The sequence below is a fragment of the Uranotaenia lowii genome, chromosome 2, assembly GCF_029784155.1.
Source record: "Uranotaenia lowii strain MFRU-FL chromosome 2, ASM2978415v1, whole genome shotgun sequence".
Classification (NCBI taxonomy): Eukaryota; Metazoa; Arthropoda; class Insecta; order Diptera; family Culicidae; genus Uranotaenia; species Uranotaenia lowii.
This window is the reverse complement of record NC_073692.1, coordinates 130,822,740-130,843,703: the sequence shown is the minus strand read 5'-3', so window position 1 is coordinate 130,843,703 and position 20,964 is coordinate 130,822,740. Positions and strand designations below refer to the sequence as shown.

Below are 20,964 nucleotides of genomic sequence, written 5' to 3'. Positions count from 1 at the left end.
GAAATCTTGTCTGAAATATCTTCAGAAGTTAAGTCAAAAGAAATTTTGTCAGAAATCGAGTCCGAATTCAAATCGTCTGAAACAGTGTCAGATATTAAGCCTGTGTTAGAATCAACGTGTCAGTTTAAGAGCTTGTCTGAAGGTACAAGTCTGAATTCATCAAAATTTTGAAGCCTGTGTCAGATTACAAAAAGTGTTGCAATGTCGAGAAGTACGCTGAAGGCTTTGCAAAAACGTGAGCGGCAGTTATATGTGATTTTTGATGGTACTGATAGATTTATCCAAACCTATCACATCGGTAGTGATCGGTGCCAGTTAAGCTCAAGGTTGCAAGTGATTGATACAGTATACAGTGAGTTTTTCGAAGTACGGAGCAAGATTGAAATGTTGCTGGATGAAGCGGCCGAGAAAGAGCAGAAAGATGCTGACAGCGAAGTCAAAGGGGAGATTGCAAAACAGCGCGAAGAAGAGAACGACAAAATTCTGCAGCAGTTTGATGACCGGTACTTTGCAATTCGAGGTGACCTCCTTAGACTTCAAGGCGATAAGGATGCCTTAGGGGTAAACACAACCAGCAACAGCCAAAATCAGTCTGCGTCAGGGAATACGTCCAGAGTGAAGCTGCCCGAGATTCTTTTGCCGTCCTTCAGCGGAACAATCAGAGAATGGGTTACGTTTAGAGACTCTTTCCGTAGTCTCATTCACGACAACGAACATCTGACGAAAATGGACAAGTTCACCTACCTCCGGTCCTCTCTGCATGGTGATGCACTGAAGGAAATAAACAACATCGAGCTGTCAGAGGCAAACTACGACGTCGCCTGGAAAATGTTGGAAGTCCGCTACGAAAACAAAAAGCTCATTGTCAAGGCTCATCTCGACGCTCTTTTTGCCCTCGAATCGCTCAAAAAAGAGAACTACGACGGTTTGAACTTCCTCATCAGCGAGTTTGAGAAAAACTTGATGATGTTGCAGAAAATCGGAGAGCCAACGGAGTCTTGGAGTACAATACTAGTCTACATGTTGTGCGCTAGACTAGATTCTGCAACATTACGCCAATGGGAGACGCATTACGGGTCTAAGGAGGTCCCAACGTACGAAGAGCTGCTACTGTTCTTGCAAGGTCACTGCTCAGTTCTCCAATCAATCACCTCTGCAAGAAGTCCACCATCCGAAGCACGTCAGACAAGATCAACAGTTTGCCATACAACCATCCGATCGGATTCACGATGCCCGTTCTGTACCGAAGCATGGCACTCACCGTTTCACTGCCAGAGATTCCTTCGATTGAAGATATCAGAACGTGTTGAAGCCGCCAATCGAAGTCGAGTCTGTCGAAATTGTCTACAGCCTGGACATTTTGCGACGAACTGCACTCGTAGCAGTTGCCGATTATGTCAACAAAGGCATCACACAATGTTGCATGCTACGCGATCCTCCGTTCCGAATCCGTCGAATCCGAGACTCAGTCAACAGTCAATTGCACAACCCTCTAATCAAGAAAGCACCCATATTTATCCACAGCAAGCCTATCAACAGCAAAGTCACACCATGCCAATAGTTACGACAACACACACTCAAACACAAAATGCAACAGACAATTCACCAAATACAACCACACAATTCGATTCACCAACGCCAGGCACAAGCCAAAGCTACATCGCACTACCTGTTAAGTCTGCTTCAAATATTCTGCTCCCTACCGCTCTTGTAAAGATTAAGGACCGTTACGGTAACGCTCAGATTGCTAGAGCATTGTTGGATTCTTGCTCGCAACACTGCCTAATGTCTCAAGAGTTTTCGAGAAAGCTGAAGTTGAAAGAATCATCTACGTTTTTGTCAGTTCAAGGTATTGGGTCATGTCAGTCAGTTTCAACGAAGACCATACTTGCTGAAGTCTGTTCACGTTCGCCAAAAATTTCGGGAATCCAAGATACCATGCAGTTCTTCGTGTTGCCGAAACTTGCGCTACATCTTCCCTCGACATCGTTTAAACCTTCGCTAATGACGCTTCCCGATTCCTCTTTGCTAGCTGATCCTTACTTCTACGAATCAAAGCGGATCGATGTCATCATTGGCGCCGAGTATTTCACAGATTTGTTGAAGGATGAACGAGGAAGGGCCACGAAGAATGGCCCATCACTCCAAAATACAGTTTTTGGTTGGATAGTGTCAGGTCGAGTGGTTGAATCTCCTCAAAACGCTTCACATACTTTAGTTTGTTCTACAAGTAACTACAGAAATCGCTTATACGATCCCAGAGGCTGGAAACATTTCGGTTTACGAGCACCAACTCCCTTGAAGAATCGATGTGCGAAAAGATTTTCCATGAACCCATGGTCAGAAATGAAGCGGAACGTTTTGTCGGTACCCTATCCAAGAAAAAGTCAGTTTTGTGTCAGTCAGAAAGATTCATACGATTGCGTTAGATATGATAAGTCAGAAGGAATGAATTCAGTTGAATTCAAAAAGATTTTGTGTATGTCATGAGTCAGAATTCTCTACTGAATAACCGTCGATCTCTAAGCCAAATCTATCATGAGGATCCGGTTTTTCCATGACCAGTTAAGACACTGGTGTCTGCGAGTATGAAGATCACTTAGTAACGTTGCACAGTTGAATTAATCAAAAATCATGTTAAGTTCAAACCCCTAAAGTACTTTTGATCTCCCTTAAGCCCATTCGTTTAGAGAAATCAAAAAGAAATTAAAGTGAAGCAAAGGTTTTAAGTCCACCCATAACCTCTGAAGTTCCCCCAGATCGCTTGAAGAATCACGTCTTTATAATAATCGTATCGTATAAAGAACCAAACCGTTTGAAGGATCGTTACCCTATCGATTGAAGGAACCTTATCGTTTGAAGTTACCATGTCGGTTGAGGTTATCGACTGAAGTATGACATATTTTAAGTATCCCATCTGCTGTAAAATTCCGCCCTGTTAAAAGTCCTCCATTTGAAATATCCTGCCGTTTAAAGTATTCTATCATTTGCATCATCGTACAGTTTAAAGAGCGTATCGCTTTAAGAATCATCCTGAAGAACATTAGGTGTGATGAATCCCTGTCAGAAAGATTTCGCCAATTTTGTCATGCCAACAGTTCCTCGAACCGCTTTGGGGGATGTCATCATATCATCAAAAATCAGCATACATTCTTCGAGGAGCGGCAGCGGAAGCCCTGTGCTTCCGCATCCCGGGAAGTAACATATGTATTATGTGTTTTTCCAATATTAAACACTTTTTTCACACAGAATACCTCGTCGATTATCGCACGGACCGAGCAGGCCATCCAGCAAGGTAGTCGCAGTGCTTAACATCCTGAGACACAGGACGACTAGCCAGGCAAAGTCGAAGGCGCGATTGTAGGTTTCGGATTGTCACTGGCTGACTCCAGCTGTACCCACCGCATTAGATTCCGAACGTTGTCTCGCAGAAGACAAGTAGCGTTTCATCGGGAAAAATCAAATAGGGCACTTCAACAGGTATACTTGGATCCGCAACTCGGCGTATTTGAGTCCACCAGGTCCGATACCAACTACCTGTACACAAGTCGAGGCCAAATAAGCAGCAGCATCAGCATATTTGAGACGAGTCAGCAGCACAATTTCTGTAGTAGAAAAGACACTCCCGGAGCCCTTACAAGTGGGGTCAATTTCATTCACCACGTCTGGCAGCCAGAGACGATCCCAAAAAGCATCCGGCACCCTCAGTAAGACACCGCATTGAGGCAGCAATATCACAAGCAGGCCTGCAAAACATTGTATTCTGAGCCCGTGGAAGTTCAATGAAATTTTTGACACTTACCTCGGCAAAAACGTTTCATCCTGTGTAGAGGCTGGAGTACCATACATTCTCCGGAGATGGCTTAAATCGTTTAAGTTTAAACAGAACACAGTCATCACACCACCTAGCCGTCGGATCGAGAAATTCCATCGAACAAGGTCCAGAAATTTGTTTGAACTCATGACACCTCCTTCAGTTTGACTACCCATCGCCGTGCTGGTAAAAAAAGGGCTGAAAACAAAAGACAACAACTGTATTGATTCCTGATAAGTTCCAGTTAAGTTCGTTTGCATTTACACCACTGCAATATCACTGAATATGCAAACAAGACTCACCTCCAGCTCCATAAATACAAAATTTCCAAGCAGCGGCCAGATCGACGACAGATTGCACCCAAAGGAGTATCTCCAGTTCCAGTCCCAGCGGCTACCGTTCGAATAGTGTTAAGCAACATCAAAACACCACACTACACTTACAGCACAATAGGAAATAATTTATTAACTGTTTCACACGAAGAGCGATCAAAACAAAACACCAAGTACCGTTAGAATAGTAAACAAATACCGTTAGTTTTGAAATGAGATTTCAAGGCGGGCGGCATATGTTTGAGTAAAATCTCACCGGCTAGTGTTAGTAACAGAAAAATTACGGGAACTTAGACCATCTCGAAACACATCTAAAACACCTCTCAGGAGAGATATAAGCTCTGTTCATTTGCAGAGCGGAAGAGAATGTTTACATGACGTTTATGCTTTTTCTCTTCGCATTCAATACTCGAGCGATAATGTAAATGTGTTTGTTGAAGGTATAGAAAACTGTTGAATTATATCCATTCTATCTGTTTCGCCACTTTTGGTAAAACACAGTTTGTACGACAGTCCAAACTAATCACCCGTCGTGTTAAGATCGCCAAAATAAAACCCCCAATTCCGAATCGAAATAAAAGTTGTTGCGTTTGAAGTTAAAATTCGCGAGTTACTTAATCGTGTCCGAATAGTGTTCCGGTGCCTAAACACTATGAATTATTTATTAGGTGTAAAAGTTTACAAGGCAAAGGGCAAACAGATAAAAAAAATTTAAATTTGGTACAAAATTTGAATGAAAAAAACTAGGACTCTTTTTTGATTGAGCAAATAAATGAAGAGTATTGGTTTTTTTTTCATGAAGAGATTAATCACTGTAATTTTTGTTAGTTACTTTTATTTATCGGCCTTATCCGGAGAAAAGTGATGTCCTTTTTAGTAAGGCCTACTTCTATGAAGTGGTAGATACAGATAGAGTTGCATCTTCATAAGAGTTGAACCGTGCGGAGCAAAAATTTGTTATGTGATGATAATGTTTCTAAACCAATTCTACACGCTCATTTTTATCATCTTTCATTTCATATAACGTTCCATCCATCTATAAAAATTTCATAATCTTGAGATGTCCCTTCTTAAAAGGAGATCACTTTTCACCGATAAGGCCGATAAATTAAAGTAACAGTAATATTTTTTTTTACTTTTTGAAGTATACCTGAGGAACAGATAGCTAGTTCCAGAGTATCCTACCAACATTTCTTCCTTTTATCCCCATTGTCTACTATGACGTGGATCGCGCCGTTATTAGTCATTTTCAAAAAGGGAGAGCATGAGTTTTGAGCACTGAGAATGTACTGCTAATTCCAAGGACCCTTTTTTTGGATTTTGCACAAAATTCATGGCCTCGATCAATCAAGAAGTAGCAAGCAACCATATGCGATGTGGAACATGTTCTGTTTAGCCACGTTAGCAGTCGTGGAATTCGACATGCGTTTATAATAACGATATTTATTCACAGGAACACCAAACAAACATGTAAATGATGTTTACAAACATATAAACTAATTAATTTTAATGTTATTTGAATAATATAGCTTTGCAGCACTTCGAGCTCAATAGTTCAAGGTAGATATGATATGGATATGGATATGGATAATAAGCAAAACTGAGCTTGATCTACCACTGGATTATTCGACTATATCATGGGTGGGCAAGATTTTGAACAGGCGAGCCAAATTTTAGAAATGAGATATACAGTACCGTTCATAATTGTATAGAAATTGGAAGCACGCGCACTGTCACTTCGGCTTTGAACTTCCATAACTTTTGATTCTGATGATAGTTTTTGATCAAATTTTCTGCGTTAAATAGATCAACTATCACACTATTATATCACAAAATTTGAGCTTTCTGGAGTTTGTGGGGCCTGAGATACAGTCATTCTACGAAAATCGGACTTTTTGGACTTTTCTCATTCAAAATATAATATCTCAGAAACTACGCTACATTTTTTGTTGAAATTTTGCAAAATCTAGAAACTAGTCATAGTTGTTTCTGCTGATTGAAGGATCCATAAAAGGATGAAAAAGTTTGGTATCAGGAGTTTATTTGGTTCTTAGATTGCTCGAAACTCAACAACATCAGAATATAGAACAATTCTTAGCAAAAATTTGAAAATTGTGACTTTTTTCCACAGTGAAACTTGAATTACTTTGAAACGACAAGTCATAGCTATACACCTTCTTCTGCAAAGTTACACATTTTAACGTCGCGCATCTTTGAATTCAATATTGATTAAAAATCTTAATCCAAAGTACACTTTTTTGTTAATTTTAATTATTTTTTTTACAAAAATTCACAGTATTGCGTAATTAAAAAAATCATGCATACAAATTGAGAGTCCAAAATAGTCCCAATAAATTTTTAGTTTAAAACTTACATTATAAAGAAAATTTAAAAAATATTAGAGATACATGTTTGATACTTTTTCAAGATCTAAAAATGTTATTAGGACAAAATTTCAAAAAAATGGCCTTTTTTTAAAAATCGAACCAGTGCGACCTCTAAACATCATTTTTCTGAGTCGCCGCCATATAAAATATTGTTTCTTACACCCTAAGCTATCATTTGAAGCTTGAGCCCCCAACATCCCAGACATATTACAATTTTGGGCCACCCTAATCCTCAGGCTTCCGAAAAGTACAGCTTTGCTATGACAGCCTTTTTCTTGTCGAACAAACTGTCTCGGTTTTCCTTACCACTCGGTTGCTGCTGTACCGTCGGTAACGAATCGAAACGCTTCGGCTACACCACACACGTGCGGGAACGCAGGCTGTATCTGAACAATCGGCTCAAAGCTTGCGCTGCCGAAAACGTTGTGTCTTAAGCTGTAGCGAACCCAACCGACAGTTCGGTTTTAATCCCTTCAGGCCTCCTGTTTCAAAAATAATTTCATCTAACTGTCGGATGCAGCGCGTGACAGTTTTGGGCAGGACTGTCACGGTTGACTGTCGTGCCCATACCGTACCCATGCCCGGCCGTATGCGCTGCTGCTCGGTTCGAATAGATCGAACGAGCCATCGAGCAGGAGTATACGACCGAGGCGAAACGCGATGTGTGGTGCCGGTGCAGGTTAGGCGATATGATTACCTTCTATCCTATGGGGTCCTATGAGGAGGGTGATCGGGGTGATCACCCCCCCCCCCCCCTCCCCTCTTAAGCGTGAAAAAAATTCATACCTACGCTCGTTCGAAATTAACTCGGCCCGAGCGTGGATGATAATCCAAAGCGAATCTCGGCTACAGTCGGACGGAGTAGGTAGTACTGTCATGCAAAATTCAACGCATTGAAAACTGTCACGAAGATTTTCCAAAAACTGTCACGAAGCTTAAAAAACTTTCATACCCACGAACAAACTTTCGCATGAGGTAAAACGAGGCCTCGCTGTACATCGCACGACCGCTCCTTTTAGAACTGTCAGGGAAGAAATATTCGGAAAGCTTTCATCGGGGTGCACGTGCGACGTTCGCAAGAATACTGTCGTTCGCCAGTACTTTTCGGAAGCCTGGGTATCCTTGTTAAAGTCCCGAAAAAAGGAGACCTGACCGAGGGCGGTAACTGGCGTGGCATAACTTTACACTTTGATATCTTCTGCTGGTGTTCGTTGATTGCGAAGCTCAGGTTAATAAAAATTCTGTTATAATCGATACAGAATAATTTTTGTACTGTTTGAAATACTGCTTGCAAGGTCACAGAATAACAAATTTAACATATACCTAATATTCACTGCAATACACGCTGAAATAAATTTCGCCGATGCTACATGTGAAACAATTTTTATTAACTCTTCAAAGAATTTTAAAGCATCCCCACCTCATAAATGTAAAGTAGTGTTATTACAATGGACATTAAATCGATTTTATGTTCACCAAATTAAAAAAAAATCCTCTTCAAAATTTTAAAGTATAAAATACTAATTCATTTTGATTTATAAAGTTGAGGAGAGTTTTCAGGACATCTTTTTCCAATAAAAACTAGTTGAAGCAAACAAATACTTTGAATAAATGTCCGGAAAATAAGTCCGGTTTACCAATACCAAACTGTACTATTTTAAATTTAGATAAATTTTACCCAACTTCAATTCCTTTTTGTCTTTATAATTGATAAACACAAATACAAAACGCTATTGGTATTCGGTTTAATTTTCATAAATATACTTTTTTTTTATTGAAGAATAGCAAAATGAACAAATAAATTGGAAGATTTACAAAACAAAGTTGTGGTATCTTCAACTTATTTGCAAAAGTTGAAAAATTTCGATGGGTAAATTAATTTAAAAAAAATAGACTTTCGTTTCAGCTATGTTTCTCACACCGCTTTGAAAGTTAGAGCATTTTTTAATGTATTGATTTATTTCGTGAAGTCAAAGTTTCTTTTTTCTATTACTTCGGATAAAATAAAATGCTAGAAAGCTTTTAAAGTTTGTGTTTTGTTTGATATAATGTATGAGAGTACATTTAATTTTTTATGGAACCCCTTTCCCCTTACGCATAGTTGAAGTTACTGTTAAAACATAATTTTGATAGTGATGTGAATCTGATTCGGTGAGTTTTTTTTTCAAATCGTTTGCTTATATGATCTTACTGTCTTCATGAGGCCTTCCAAACGCCTTCAAATGAAAACTAGAATGCGCCTGAAAGATCTCAGCGCACCCAAAACCACTCTCTTTACCAGTGCAACACACTGATTATGCCGAACCAATTGGCTTATCCTGATCTATAGTCAAGTGATTTGATGTTCTTAAAAGTGAAATCGCACATAAATAGACCACTAGGAGATGAAAACGGCATCGAAGGACAAGAGAGATGGAATTTTGGTACAAGTGGCAGATGAAGATAAATTGGAAGAATACAGGCTGTTCAATATGTTTTTGACTAACATATTCGTGCGATTAAATTCACCATTTCGAAAACTGCTTTATTGCTACAGATGTTAGTAATTAATAACATTGCTCTGTGTTGAACATCGTGTGCTCAACACTTTGATCTAAAATTCACAACCTAAACTAATAATTGAAAGATTGCAGAAATGTCACCATTTGTCACCGCGTGGTGTCATAAATTATTCATTCCGAAACCGGAAGGCAGCCAACCACGCACCGAACTACTCGGAATATCATTATTTCGGAACATGACGGTGCGTGGTGGCGCCTGCAAGCTGCAAAAGGTGAAAATAGTGCTGTTCACAAGCTGCCACGAGACTTGGTGTAATTTGGCTGTACTTTGCAACACCGACCACCAGCAGCTTGTTTTGGTTGTTTTTTTTTCTCTTTCATGTACGTTCACAGACGACTCTCACTTTTAAATGGAAAAATGATAACAGGGCTGCAGCTTACCCTAGTAGATGAGCCAATGTTGTTCGGTCTCTATGGGTATTGATCGGGTCTGGTCTGTGAATTTTGTTGGTTCAACAGATAATTATGGCGTTGCACGTTTACCACAAACAGCTGTTTTTGAATGTACAGCAAATTGAAACTCAGTTGAAGCAAACTTCAGTCCTATGGGGAAAATAAAGATGTTACAAATTGCAAGCTGCGATATGAAAAGGGAATAATTTATGCACTAAAGAAATGTCTGAAGACTCAGCTGAAATGAGTCCACAGTTAAACAAAAAATGATGCAGATAAAAAGAATTGAATGTTTCGTCAAATTTTAATCAATTTTGGGGATGTATGGTGCAGACTCAAAATTTATTGGCTGGGAAAACTTCTTTTAGTTCAGTTTAGAGTTCAGTTTAGTGAAGTTATTCTCACTTAACCTATTTCTTTGAACTCCATCTTGGTTTGCAATATATTTGCACTCTATCCGTTCTCCAATCCGGAGCTGTCGAATCCAATTACATGACATACATCAATCTATTGTCTTCAGCTATTAGAGACCCGCGAAGCACGTTTTCCACGGGAAAAGTCATCAAATAGCATTAGTAGAACGTGACGTTTTCGTGCAATCTGGTCCTGGAACTGAACTGAATCTCTTCTAGCAGTCCCTACAAACTTCAACTGGCCACGATAACTAGCGTGTGCCCTCTCAAAGTACTTCCAAAAGAAGTGTACAGACTTGCGCCCTTTCCAGCCAGAAGAGCACTCCCCGAAAGGCCAAAGAATCATGTCACGAACTTAAACTTTCTCTGCATGAAGATCTTCCTGCTCTTCGCCCCGAACCCCATAACAGTTTCCATCAGTAAATCATGCACTTTTTTTCGAGTGCGCAATGCGAAGAACTTCAAACTCAGTCTTGGGGTCTCGAAGCCGTTTGCATTGCTCATCTGCTTTCGAGACGCTCCGTTTGCACAGCGACCATAAAATTGGCAATCGGCCAACCTTAGGCTGTCAGCAGGCAATTGATTGAAACATAATACCCGGCCCACGAGTTTGAGTTTGAGTCAGTCATCGAGCAGCCCGAAAGCTTAAAATTGGGAGAAATAAAACTTCCATACCAGGACCCGATGAACCCCGGAAAGCGGTCATGCTCTCGAGCGGAAGGTTAAAGTTATAAATAAGATTGTAGAAAAAAAACACTGACCAAATAACACTGTTGAGAGTCTTCAAAACCGTGTAACGTGGTTACATTTATGTATATATAAATCGTAATTAAAATCGAAAATAAGACATTTCTGTACATATAGAGATAAGTTCACGTTAATTATTTATTGTTATTGTTTATCAATATTGTGCCGTTCTAATGAAACGATCAGTCGACATGCTTTCCGTCACATGTTCTGTGCCATACAATCTTTCATGCAAGCCTTTATTATACTTTCGCATACAACATCCGCTTTCATGACTCAAGTGATCGAGTGTCACCTCTCGAGATTCTTCTCAGAGATCCGAATAGGTTCGGTAATGAAAGGGGGAGATGGCTTGTTGTGGAAGACACAAGGAGATTCCCAATGTCATGCCGAGAGCATAGCTGGAGTACACGAACTCAGGTTCGAAAGTTCGATGACCGGATTCGTAGGTCATCGGATTTCCCCTCCAAAGGTCAAAGGATTTTCCTACTTGCGACCTAACTGAGGATCCACGGAACGAAGCTCGATCACTTTGATCCAGACCGTGGTTTAGGCTATAGCGAGGATTCCATTTTTGTGTTTGATTCGCGAATATAGTCTAAAAGTAAGAGTCCACGTGAAGTGTCTTAAGAGTTAGATGTTAATTGTTGATGTTCCCTTTTTCCCTTTAGAGCTAGACTAAGGAAAGCTAGGAAAGTGTTGTGCGGGTGAAACCCGTTGTGCGTAAACCTATCGTCAAAAAGGTAAAAATTCATAAGAATTCTGTGTGTGAACTGTGTGTGTTAATCCACGTCCCAATGTGTTCGACGTTTTATTTAAATAGGGTGCCAACATAGCAACCGTTCTAGCGATTGTTACGGAACCTCGTTCAACCAGCCACGGGAGGCTTCAAGGTTTGCCCGACGAGGCCACGTCGGAAGCGGAACCGTCCGTCATCACACGGTTTCCGTCAGCCGGTTCGCCAAACATCCGGCCAATTGATATTCGCCCCTGATTCGTCGAAGAACCACCATCACCATGTAAGGTCCCGCAGCTCCAATAGCAGTTTGCAACAACAACAACAACAACAGCAGCAGTACTAAGTTTTTCCCGGACAAAGAGCCAGATCGCTCTGCTTCATCGGCATTGAGCCAAAAACGGTACCGTAAGTAGAGCAAATCCGAAAAATGCGCATTTAACCAAATATTCTGGCCCCTTGAATCTCGAATCATCAAAATCACACACAGTTTGAGAACTTAGCTTATAACAGTTCCCCAGTTGAGAAGCTTCGCCACTAAAAGCCATTCTCAATCCAAACCGCACAACTTAGGGAAAGCAAACAGAAAGGAACGAATGAAAACAAACATGTAAACCTATAAATAGAATCCAACAACAAAATACAGAAATACATTTATAAACACCACCTAATGTAGGCAATAAATCGACTTATATATGTTGTACATAGTTCCTTTAAAAATAAATTGTCTAGTTATGTCGTCTTGAAACAATTATGATGTAATTTATTGAGCTTTCCCCCTGAACAGTTACGTCTGATTTAAAAGGTATTTCACGTGTTTTGTCCGCTTAGTATCTAGAGTTTTCTTTGTTGTTTTTGCTATTTTCTTTACTTTACTCCGGGTTGAACTGCTCGGGAAAACAGTTCCCTCGCTTACGCCTCTATCACGGGAAGGAAAAACTTGTTAGAGTGAGTTCCACCTATGACGAGATGCGCAAGAGAGTACTTTTCGAGCGGATAGAACAACGGTTTGCGTCCCAGCTATCCTTTTGGCACGACGGTGCAACTGCTGGTCAATTTTCCTGGCATCCCCATTCCCCTAATTATTCCGTGTCCTTTTTCGGATCCATTTGGACAACCCGCCCTGAGGTCGGGAGTCTAGCCGGGCAATCAACCTCGACGAGTGGTCCTCATATGAGGTGGCGCGTAAATCACTCGTCTGATGAAAGCGGAAGTTGTATGGGAGAGGCTGAGTCCTCACGCGCGAAATCGCACGTGTTACAATTGGCGCCCAACGTTCAAAAGTGGCTAAAGATCTAATTTAGACAAAATTGTCTGGGGGAAAATTTAATGTTTTTGGTCTATGTATTATTATGGAATATTTTCTTTCTATTTTTCGGAAAAAAAACAAGCATGATCGTATTATAAAGTACCTGATTTATTTTCGTTTCGTTTTGTAAAAATATTTGGTACAGAAATTTTCGTTATTTATTATCTTAATCTAGTCATATTCGTGAACATTTTTTGTTAATTTATTTACACATGATTTTCGTTAATTTATTATCTATGTATATTTAGTCCTAAACATATTTATTTTGCTGTACCTATTATTGATTTATTTAAGTTGTTACAATTCAATTATAAATTTGCTGCACGTTTCATACAAATTTACTTTGTTAAATATTTTGGTGCGTAACTATCTTTTCGGATCTTTCCTTAAAAGGTTCTTAGCAATAAAAGTTATTATTATCTACTTGAGAATTTCTATCATCGAAAAAAGATAAAAACTGTTGGAAAAAATTAAACAAAATTCTTCTCAATAAAACTCAGTTCAAACGTGGGAAATCACATCCGATTCTAACAAACTTTTTCCTCAAACTATTCAAATAAGTAAACATGAATTTAAAATTCAAAAAAGTTCTCGTTATGTAGCAAAATTACTTTATTTTTTTAAAGCTATGTAAATCTCCTAAGAGTGACAAAAAATTGTTTGGAAAACACCTTTGAGTTAAAGTTAGTTGATGCATGTCTGACAAAACTCGAACGGTCGACAGGAATCAAAATTGATTTTCAGTTGTTCGAATCAATCAAAGATTTCAGAAAAGTTTAGGGGAAACATGGATGAAGTTTTGAGGCCTAGTGGAATTGTGTGTTGAATTCTACACAGTAGTAGTAGTTGGGCTTATGAAGAAGAAGGAGCTAGGCTATGACCTGCCAAGAGTAAGTGCATAGCACGAAACTAAAGCGAGCCAAAAGCGTTGATTTCACTTGAACGATTAGTAGTAAACCCAACGAGAGAAAGAAGGAGCACTTTCCCTAGTAAATACCCTAAAACTTCTTCACTGGCAACCTAAACTTATCTGAGAATCAAAATTTGACTAATCGAAGAAAAATATTGGAAGATATTTAGCTATGCCCCTTCTACACATTAATTGAGGCGTAGAAGCAACAAAAATATTCTACATTCAAATTGGAAAAAAACACCGTAAAGGGAATTTAAAAAAAAAAAGGGTTGAAAAAATTGTCCACCCTATGTAAATATTGTAAATATAATCGATTTTCTGTAAATATCATTAATTTAGTTTAGGATTAGTTCGCGCCTTTCGTCTGCGGCAATCCTAGTGTTAAGTCTTAATTTAAATAAAATTAGGTTAGTTATAGTTTATAAAATTACTCACGATTCTCTTATTGTGATGTTATGTTCCGTCCAGAAGAAATACCAAGTGCTATGAGGAAGGTTTTCCATCACTCATTTTCCCCGGAGGCGTATTTAGGAGCACAGGGTCTTCAAAATTGGTCGAAAAGAGCAAAAATCCCAATCCGAATAGTCTCTCAATTGCGGGGGAGTGGAATACGGAACATCACGTATCTTAAAATCACAATCTATTTTTCCTCCAGGACCACCAATATCATCTTTTCCAATTCATGCTCAATAATAGTACACGTCTATTTTTAGATTTCGCTGGTTGTTGTGTAAATTTATCCTTGTTCGAGTTATGCATCGCTGAACCTAAAAAGAAACAGAAAAATAGCCCAGCCCCCAGCCCCAAAAAATGTTCCATTAAAACTAACTTAATCAAACGATACAAATACTTTCCTGGCAGTAAATCCCTTTAGTTGGTACGTGGTTCCATCTGGTTCAAGAATCCCATTCGGTTGGGGTAGAATCAGGCCAGATCCGGTGGTTTGCCCTTCTGGAATTTCCGTCGCAAAAATCGCTGACCGACCGCACGAAAGCAAAACTTTTCACACTTTGACATTTTTGAGTTTTGTTTTGATCCGTTTCGAGTGGGGTACGTTCAGAGAAGTGAATGCAAAATGAGTGCCCTGTTATTAGGTGTGTTCAGTGTTTTTTTTATACGAAATGGTTTATTCTCATTTTCTTTCGGAAGAAAGAAAATTGATGAAGTTTATTTTCGCGTTCATTGTTCACATGAAGTGTTTTCTGGTCAATCAGGACTAGTGTAGCTTCAGTGCGTCGAAACGGTTACTGTCGTGTTTGGTTGTTCACGTGAAACGTTTTCCGGACAAGAATGTCTGGTGTAGTTTCAGTGCGGCAAACCGATGTTTTGTGAAGTTATTTTTTCACATGAAACGTTTTTCGGGTAACAGATTGACCGATATAGTTTCAGTGATAGTAAATATTTTGTGAAGTTTATTTTTTCACATGAAACGTTTTTCGGGTAACAGATTGACCGATATAGTTTCAGTGATAGTAAATGTTTGTGGAGTGTATATATATATTTTTTTTGTCATATGAAGTGCGTTTCGGGTAACAGATTGACCGATACATTTTTTGTGAGAAAAGATTATATTTTTTTGTAATATTGATGTCGTATTTAGTCACATGAGATGTTTTTCGGGTAACAGAAGGCCGATATAATCTCAGTGAGTGGAAATGATGTGATTATTATGAAGTGTTATTGTCGTTTAGTTTACATGAGATGTTTTTCGGGTAACAGATGACCGATATAGTCTCAGTAAATAGTAATGATATGTTAGTGGAGTTCTTGTTCGTTTTGATCACATGGAATGTTTTTCGGGTAACAGATAGACCGATATAGTTTCAGTGAGAGCAAATGAAAAATTTTCTTGAAGAGTGGGTGTTCTCGGAGATTCGGATAACAAAACTTCTGGAGTGAGAATGACTTTACAATTCATGGTGTTAAATATGTTGTGTTTTTCGTAATTTATGCCCGCTGCATTGGAATTTGAGAGAATTCCAATTGACATTCAGTTATATTATGTTGTATTGAGCAAAATGTATGTATGAACGTAAATCAAACAGTTTTTCTGTTGTTTTTGCGTACAATTAAAAGTAAACAAATTGCATAGTTAAATTTCAACTACGAAAATTTGTTTGAACTTCTTTCAAACAAATTTTCGTACATTTAGTAGGGAATATTGTAACGTGGTTACATTTATGTATATATAAATCGTAATTAAAATCGAAAATAAGACATTTCTGTACATATAGAGATAAGTTCACGTTAATTATTTATTGTTATTGTTTATCAATATTGTGCCGTTCTAATGAAACGATCAGTCGACATGCTTTCCGTCACATGTTCTGTGCCATACAATCTTTCATGCAAGCCTTTATTATACTTTCGCATACAACATCCGCTTTCATGACTCAAGTGATCGAGTGTCACCTCTCGAGATTCTTCTCAGAGATCCGAATAGGTTCGGTAATGAAAGGGGGAGATGGCTTGTTGTGGAAGACACAAGGAGATTCCCAATGTCATGCCGAGAGCATAGCTGGAGTACACGAACTCAGGTTCGAAAGTTCGATGACCGGATTCGTAGGTCATCGGATTTCCCCTCCAAAGGTCAAAGGATTTTCCTACTTGCGACCTAACTGAGGATCCACGGAACGAAGCTCGATCACTTTGATCCAGACCGTGGTTTAGGCTATAGCGAGGATTCCATTTTTGTGTTTGATTCGCGAATATAGTCTAAAAGTAAGAGTCCACGTGAAGTGTCTTAAGAGTTAGATGTTAATTGTTGATGTTCCCTTTTTCCCTTTAGAGCTAGACTAAGGAAAGCTAGGAAAGTGTTGTGCGGGTGAAACCCGTTGTGCGTAAACCTATCGTCAAAAAGGTAAAAATTCATAAGAATTCTGTGTGTGAACTGTGTGTGTTAATCCACGTCCCAATGTGTTCGACGTTTTATTTAAATAGGGTGCCAACATAGCAACCGTTCTAGCGATTGTTACGGAACCTCGTTCAACCAGCCACGGGAGGCTTCAAGGTTTGCCCGACGAGGCCACGTCGGAAGCGGAACCGTCCGTCATCACACGGTTTCCGTCAGCCGGTTCGCCAAACATCCGGCCAATTGATATTCGCCCCTGATTCGTCGAAGAACCACCATCACCATGTAAGGTCCCGCAGCTCCAATAGCAGTTTGCAACAACAACAACAACAACAGCAGCAGTACTAAGTTTTTCCCGGACAAAGAGCCAGATCGCTCTGCTTCATCGGCATTGAGCCAAAAACGGTACCGTAAGTAGAGCAAATCCGAAAAATGCGCATTTAACCAAATATTCTGGCCCCTTGAATCTCGAATCATCAAAATCACACACAGTTTGGGAACTTAGCTTATAACAGTTCCCCAGTTGAGAAGCTTCGCCACTAAAAGCCATTCTCAATCCAAACCGCACAACTTAGGGAAAGCAAACAGAAAGGAACGAATGAAAACAAACATGTAAACCTATAAATAGAATCCAACAACAAAATACAGAAATACATTTATAAACACCACCTAATGTAGGCAATAAATCGACTTATATATGTTGTACATAGTTCCTTTAAAAATAAATTGTCTAGTTATGTCGTCTTGAAACAATTATGATGTAATTTATTGAGCTTTCCCCCTGAACAGTTACGTCTGATTTAAAAGGTATTTCACGTGTTTTGTCCGCTTAGTATCTAGAGTTTTCTTTGTTGTTTTTGCTATTTTCTTTACTTTACTCCGGGTTGAACTGCTCGGGAAAACAGTTCCCTCGCTTACGCCTCTATCACGGGAAGGAAAAACTTGTTAGAGTGAGTTCCACCTATGACGAGATGCGCAAGAGAGTACTTTTCGAGCGGATAGAACAACGGTTTGCGTCCCAGCTATCCTTTTGGCACGACGGTGCAACTGCTGGTCAATTTTCCTGGCATCCCCATTCCCCTAATTATTCCGTGTCCTTTTTCGGATCCATTTGGACAACCCGCCCTGAGGTCGGGAGTCTAGCCGGGCAATCAACCTCGACGAGTGGTCCTCATATGAGGTGGCGCGTAAATCACTCGTCTGATGAAAGCGGAAGTTGTATGGGAGAGGCTGAGTCCTCACGCGCGAAATCGCACGTGTTACAACCGTTGTTATAAATTAAAATATTTTAGTGAGGTTTTGAGTACACTTGCGCTCAATTACTATTCCTGAACTTCAGGTTTGCTTCAGAAATGAACTCGAATCCACTAAAGAGTGACCTTTTGGAAGTTTGACAGCTTGTAATATTTTTTAGGTAAATCCAACAAAAAAAATCTTCTGGTACCCCGCAGAAATTCATGAAATCTTTAATTGTGCATCATTGAATAATTTATGGACGCTACAATCATTAATTTTTACGTTATTAAATATTCGGAGGCAGTGAATCAGTGGATTAGTGCATATACGCCAGCTGAAGTTGGAAGTTATATGTTGCACATTTACAGTACCGTTCATAATTGTATAGAAATAGGAAGCAGGCGTACTCTCACACTCAACCTCCATTAATTTTTACTTTGTAGTTATTTTTTCACACTATCACACTATTCTTTCACACATGTTGAGCTTTCTAAAGTTTTTTTTTGTGTAGTTTTGTGTATTCGCTGTTCACATAAAAACAATTCCAAATAAATCTAATAAAAAGTATATACCTAGTCCCTCATAGCCAAAGCAGTTCAACTGCCTTTGACACTTTGCAGACGTGCAAGTTGCTTGACTTTCAATACAACCATAAATTTTTCAACGAGTTTAAAATTCTCATAGCATCAACTTAAAAAAAATGACGATAGAAAAAAAAATATTGAAATATGAAGAAACTTTCGACATAATTATCTAAATAAATATAATTTGCATTAAAAGAAAGGTTTTAAAGACATCAAATATAAACAATTTTTTTTACAAAAAATAACAATTAATGTGTCTTTGATTTAAAGTTTGAAAATCAACAATGAGTTCAAAATATATTAAAAATCTGAGTGAAAAACAGTTAACGAGAGCACAAAAATTAATAAAATAATTAGTGAAACGTAGTTTAGCAAAAATATGTCATATTAAAATATGCTTGCCAGATTGCCCGGTTTTATCCAGGTTTGTCAAAATATTTAACACAAGCAAAATTTAGAAAAGTTTGGCTCGGCCCGTTTGCTCGGATTTCATTGAAAAATGCCAGGATTTTGCCTGGATTATTAACCTTTTTTTGCCAAATCAAACAAAAAATTCAAATTGTATTTATTGTTTGAGCAAGTTTTATAAAAATTATCATGAAAGGTTTTGTGGAAGCCTAAATTACGATTTAAAATCTGCTTAAAATTCATTGATGACGTTTTTTTTTAGTTTTTATTCTTCATTTTTGTTGAGTAGTTCTTGGGTATTGACCAAATATGCCTCGATATTACCCGGATTTCTGGTTGACAATTTTGAAATAAAAAAGCCCGGATACATACTGAAAAAAATCTGGCAACTTTAAATTAGAAGACAATTTGATTTTTTATCAGTTGTATGTAATCAATGAATTATCACAGCTTATCAAGCGTATTAGTTATGCAGACTGCTAAAGAATAAGTGGATGTACAATTGTACAATAATGGGGCAAGAAAAGAATAAGTGAATGAATGGTTGCACGATCCGATATTTTCGATAGTTATGAATGGATCGTGATATTTTTTTTAAACATGGTGTTTAAATTGTTCAATAAACGTTTCATAAAGAAAACCGATACGAAATTTTATTATTCTGACGTAAAACTTTGATTTCCATGGAAGGAATTTTATGGTTATAATTAACTATTTGCACGAAAAATGCGCGAAAAAAAAATCAAAAAAAGTAAAGCTATCGCAAGATGCTTATTTTACAGCAGAAATATTTCAAGTAACTTGGTTCAGTTTCATTTTTGGAAAAAAAAAACTAAACACGCATATAGGAATCTTGAGTCAACTTCATGTTTCTTTGAAGAGATCTAATTTACTAAACACTAAGGCATACATCTTTCAAGGCTATAATGGCTAGCATCGTACAAACATTAAAACCAACAACCCACAGAAAGAGTACTCAATTGCCGTGGCCGAGATGCGATCTCATTACCGCTTGCTTGGAAGACTTGAACGCAATTCTCTAGGCCACGGTCGGAGGCTGAAATATTGACAGTTTTAGTCAACCTCTTAAACGATGATGCAGAGGACAACGATTGGCAAATCACCCTACAAGAGCACCTGATTTTTTTTAAATAAAACTGAAGTTGCGTTAAAAAATGAATGAAATCGCGCAGAGCATCACACAAACTTCCGACTGTAACAAGCTGCCATTTTTCTTACAGATGGTATTTCTTACGATACTGTCACACAAGTTTTTCATGTTACGAAGCAGGACATTGTAGTATTTCGCCAAATTTGATTGAAATCGATGCTTCTGCAGTCTCTTTTTCGTTGTTGGAACTTCTTTGAAAATAAAAAAACTTTTTGAATTTACTTAAATAAGCAAGCTTTTTTATCACAAGCATAACAATTTTAAGCATTGGTGAGAAAATATATCAAATATTTTGAAATGAGAGTAAACATTATGTTTACAGTTCATATAAGGATAATTTTCCTCTCTTTTAAACTCTAATAAAATTAATTATTTAGATATATTATTTATTTATTTACATAGTATTCCGTCTTACGACATAACTTGACGAACATAATTCCTAAAATTCACTCGGTCCATGGCAACCGTTCTCCAATTCCTCGGGCACCCCACGTTCGCCAGATCACGCTCCACTTGGTCTAACCACCTCGCTCGTTGCGCCCCGCTCGTCTTGTTCCTACCGGATTCGTGGCGAACACCTGTTTTGCAGGACAGTCATCCGGCATTCTCGCAACATGTCCCGCCCAGCGTATCCGGCCAGCTTTCACCACCTTCTGGATACTGGGTTCGCCGTAGAGTCGCGCGAGCTCGTGGTTCATCCTTCGCCTCCACATTCCGTTCTCCTGTACGCCGCCAAAGATGGTTCTTAACACTCGTCGCTCGAATACTCCGAGTGTACGCAGGTCCTCCTCGAGCAATATCCATGTCTCGTGCCCGTAGAGAACAACCGGTCTAATAAGCGTCGTATACAGGTTACACTTCGTGCGAGGGCTAAGTCTTCTCGACCGCAGTTGCTTGTGGAGTCCATAGTAGGCACGACTTCCGCTGATAATTCGCCTCCGGATCTCACGGCTGGTGTCATTGTCTGCGGTCACCAGTGAGCCGAGATAGACAAAGTCTTCGACTATCTCCAGCTCGTCGCCGTCGATCGTGACCTTGTTATTACTGGACAAGCGGGTTCGGTCGGTCTCGGATCCGCAGGCCAGCATGTACTTCGTCTTGGACGTATT

The 20,964-nt window shown here is 39.0% G+C and overlaps 1 protein-coding gene and 2 long non-coding RNA genes across 3 annotated transcripts; all 3 read left to right on the top strand.

Moving 5' to 3' along the window:
* Nucleotides 1–201: 201 nt before the first annotated feature.
* LOC129741857 (uncharacterized) lies at nucleotides 202–1,310 on the top strand. The gene is made up of 2 exons (XM_055733667.1): nucleotides 202–1,094; nucleotides 1,136–1,310. The coding sequence occupies exons 1-2, from the start codon at nucleotides 202–204 to the stop codon at nucleotides 1,308–1,310; spliced, it is 1,068 nt and encodes a 355-aa protein (XP_055589642.1).
* A 9,679-nt stretch (nucleotides 1,311–10,989) lies between these two features.
* On the top strand, nucleotides 10,990–12,694 carry LOC129749415 (uncharacterized). The gene is made up of 3 exons (XR_008738039.1): nucleotides 10,990–11,251; nucleotides 11,319–11,390; nucleotides 11,471–12,694. It is a non-coding gene; the product is annotated as an uncharacterized LOC129749415 (long non-coding RNA).
* Nucleotides 12,695–16,063: 3,369 nt separating this feature from the next.
* LOC129749488 (uncharacterized) lies at nucleotides 16,064–17,664 on the top strand. Its single transcript, XR_008738060.1, has 3 exons — nucleotides 16,064–16,326; nucleotides 16,394–16,465; nucleotides 16,546–17,664. It is a non-coding gene; the product is annotated as an uncharacterized LOC129749488 (long non-coding RNA).
* Nucleotides 17,665–20,964: the final 3,300 nt, after the last annotated feature.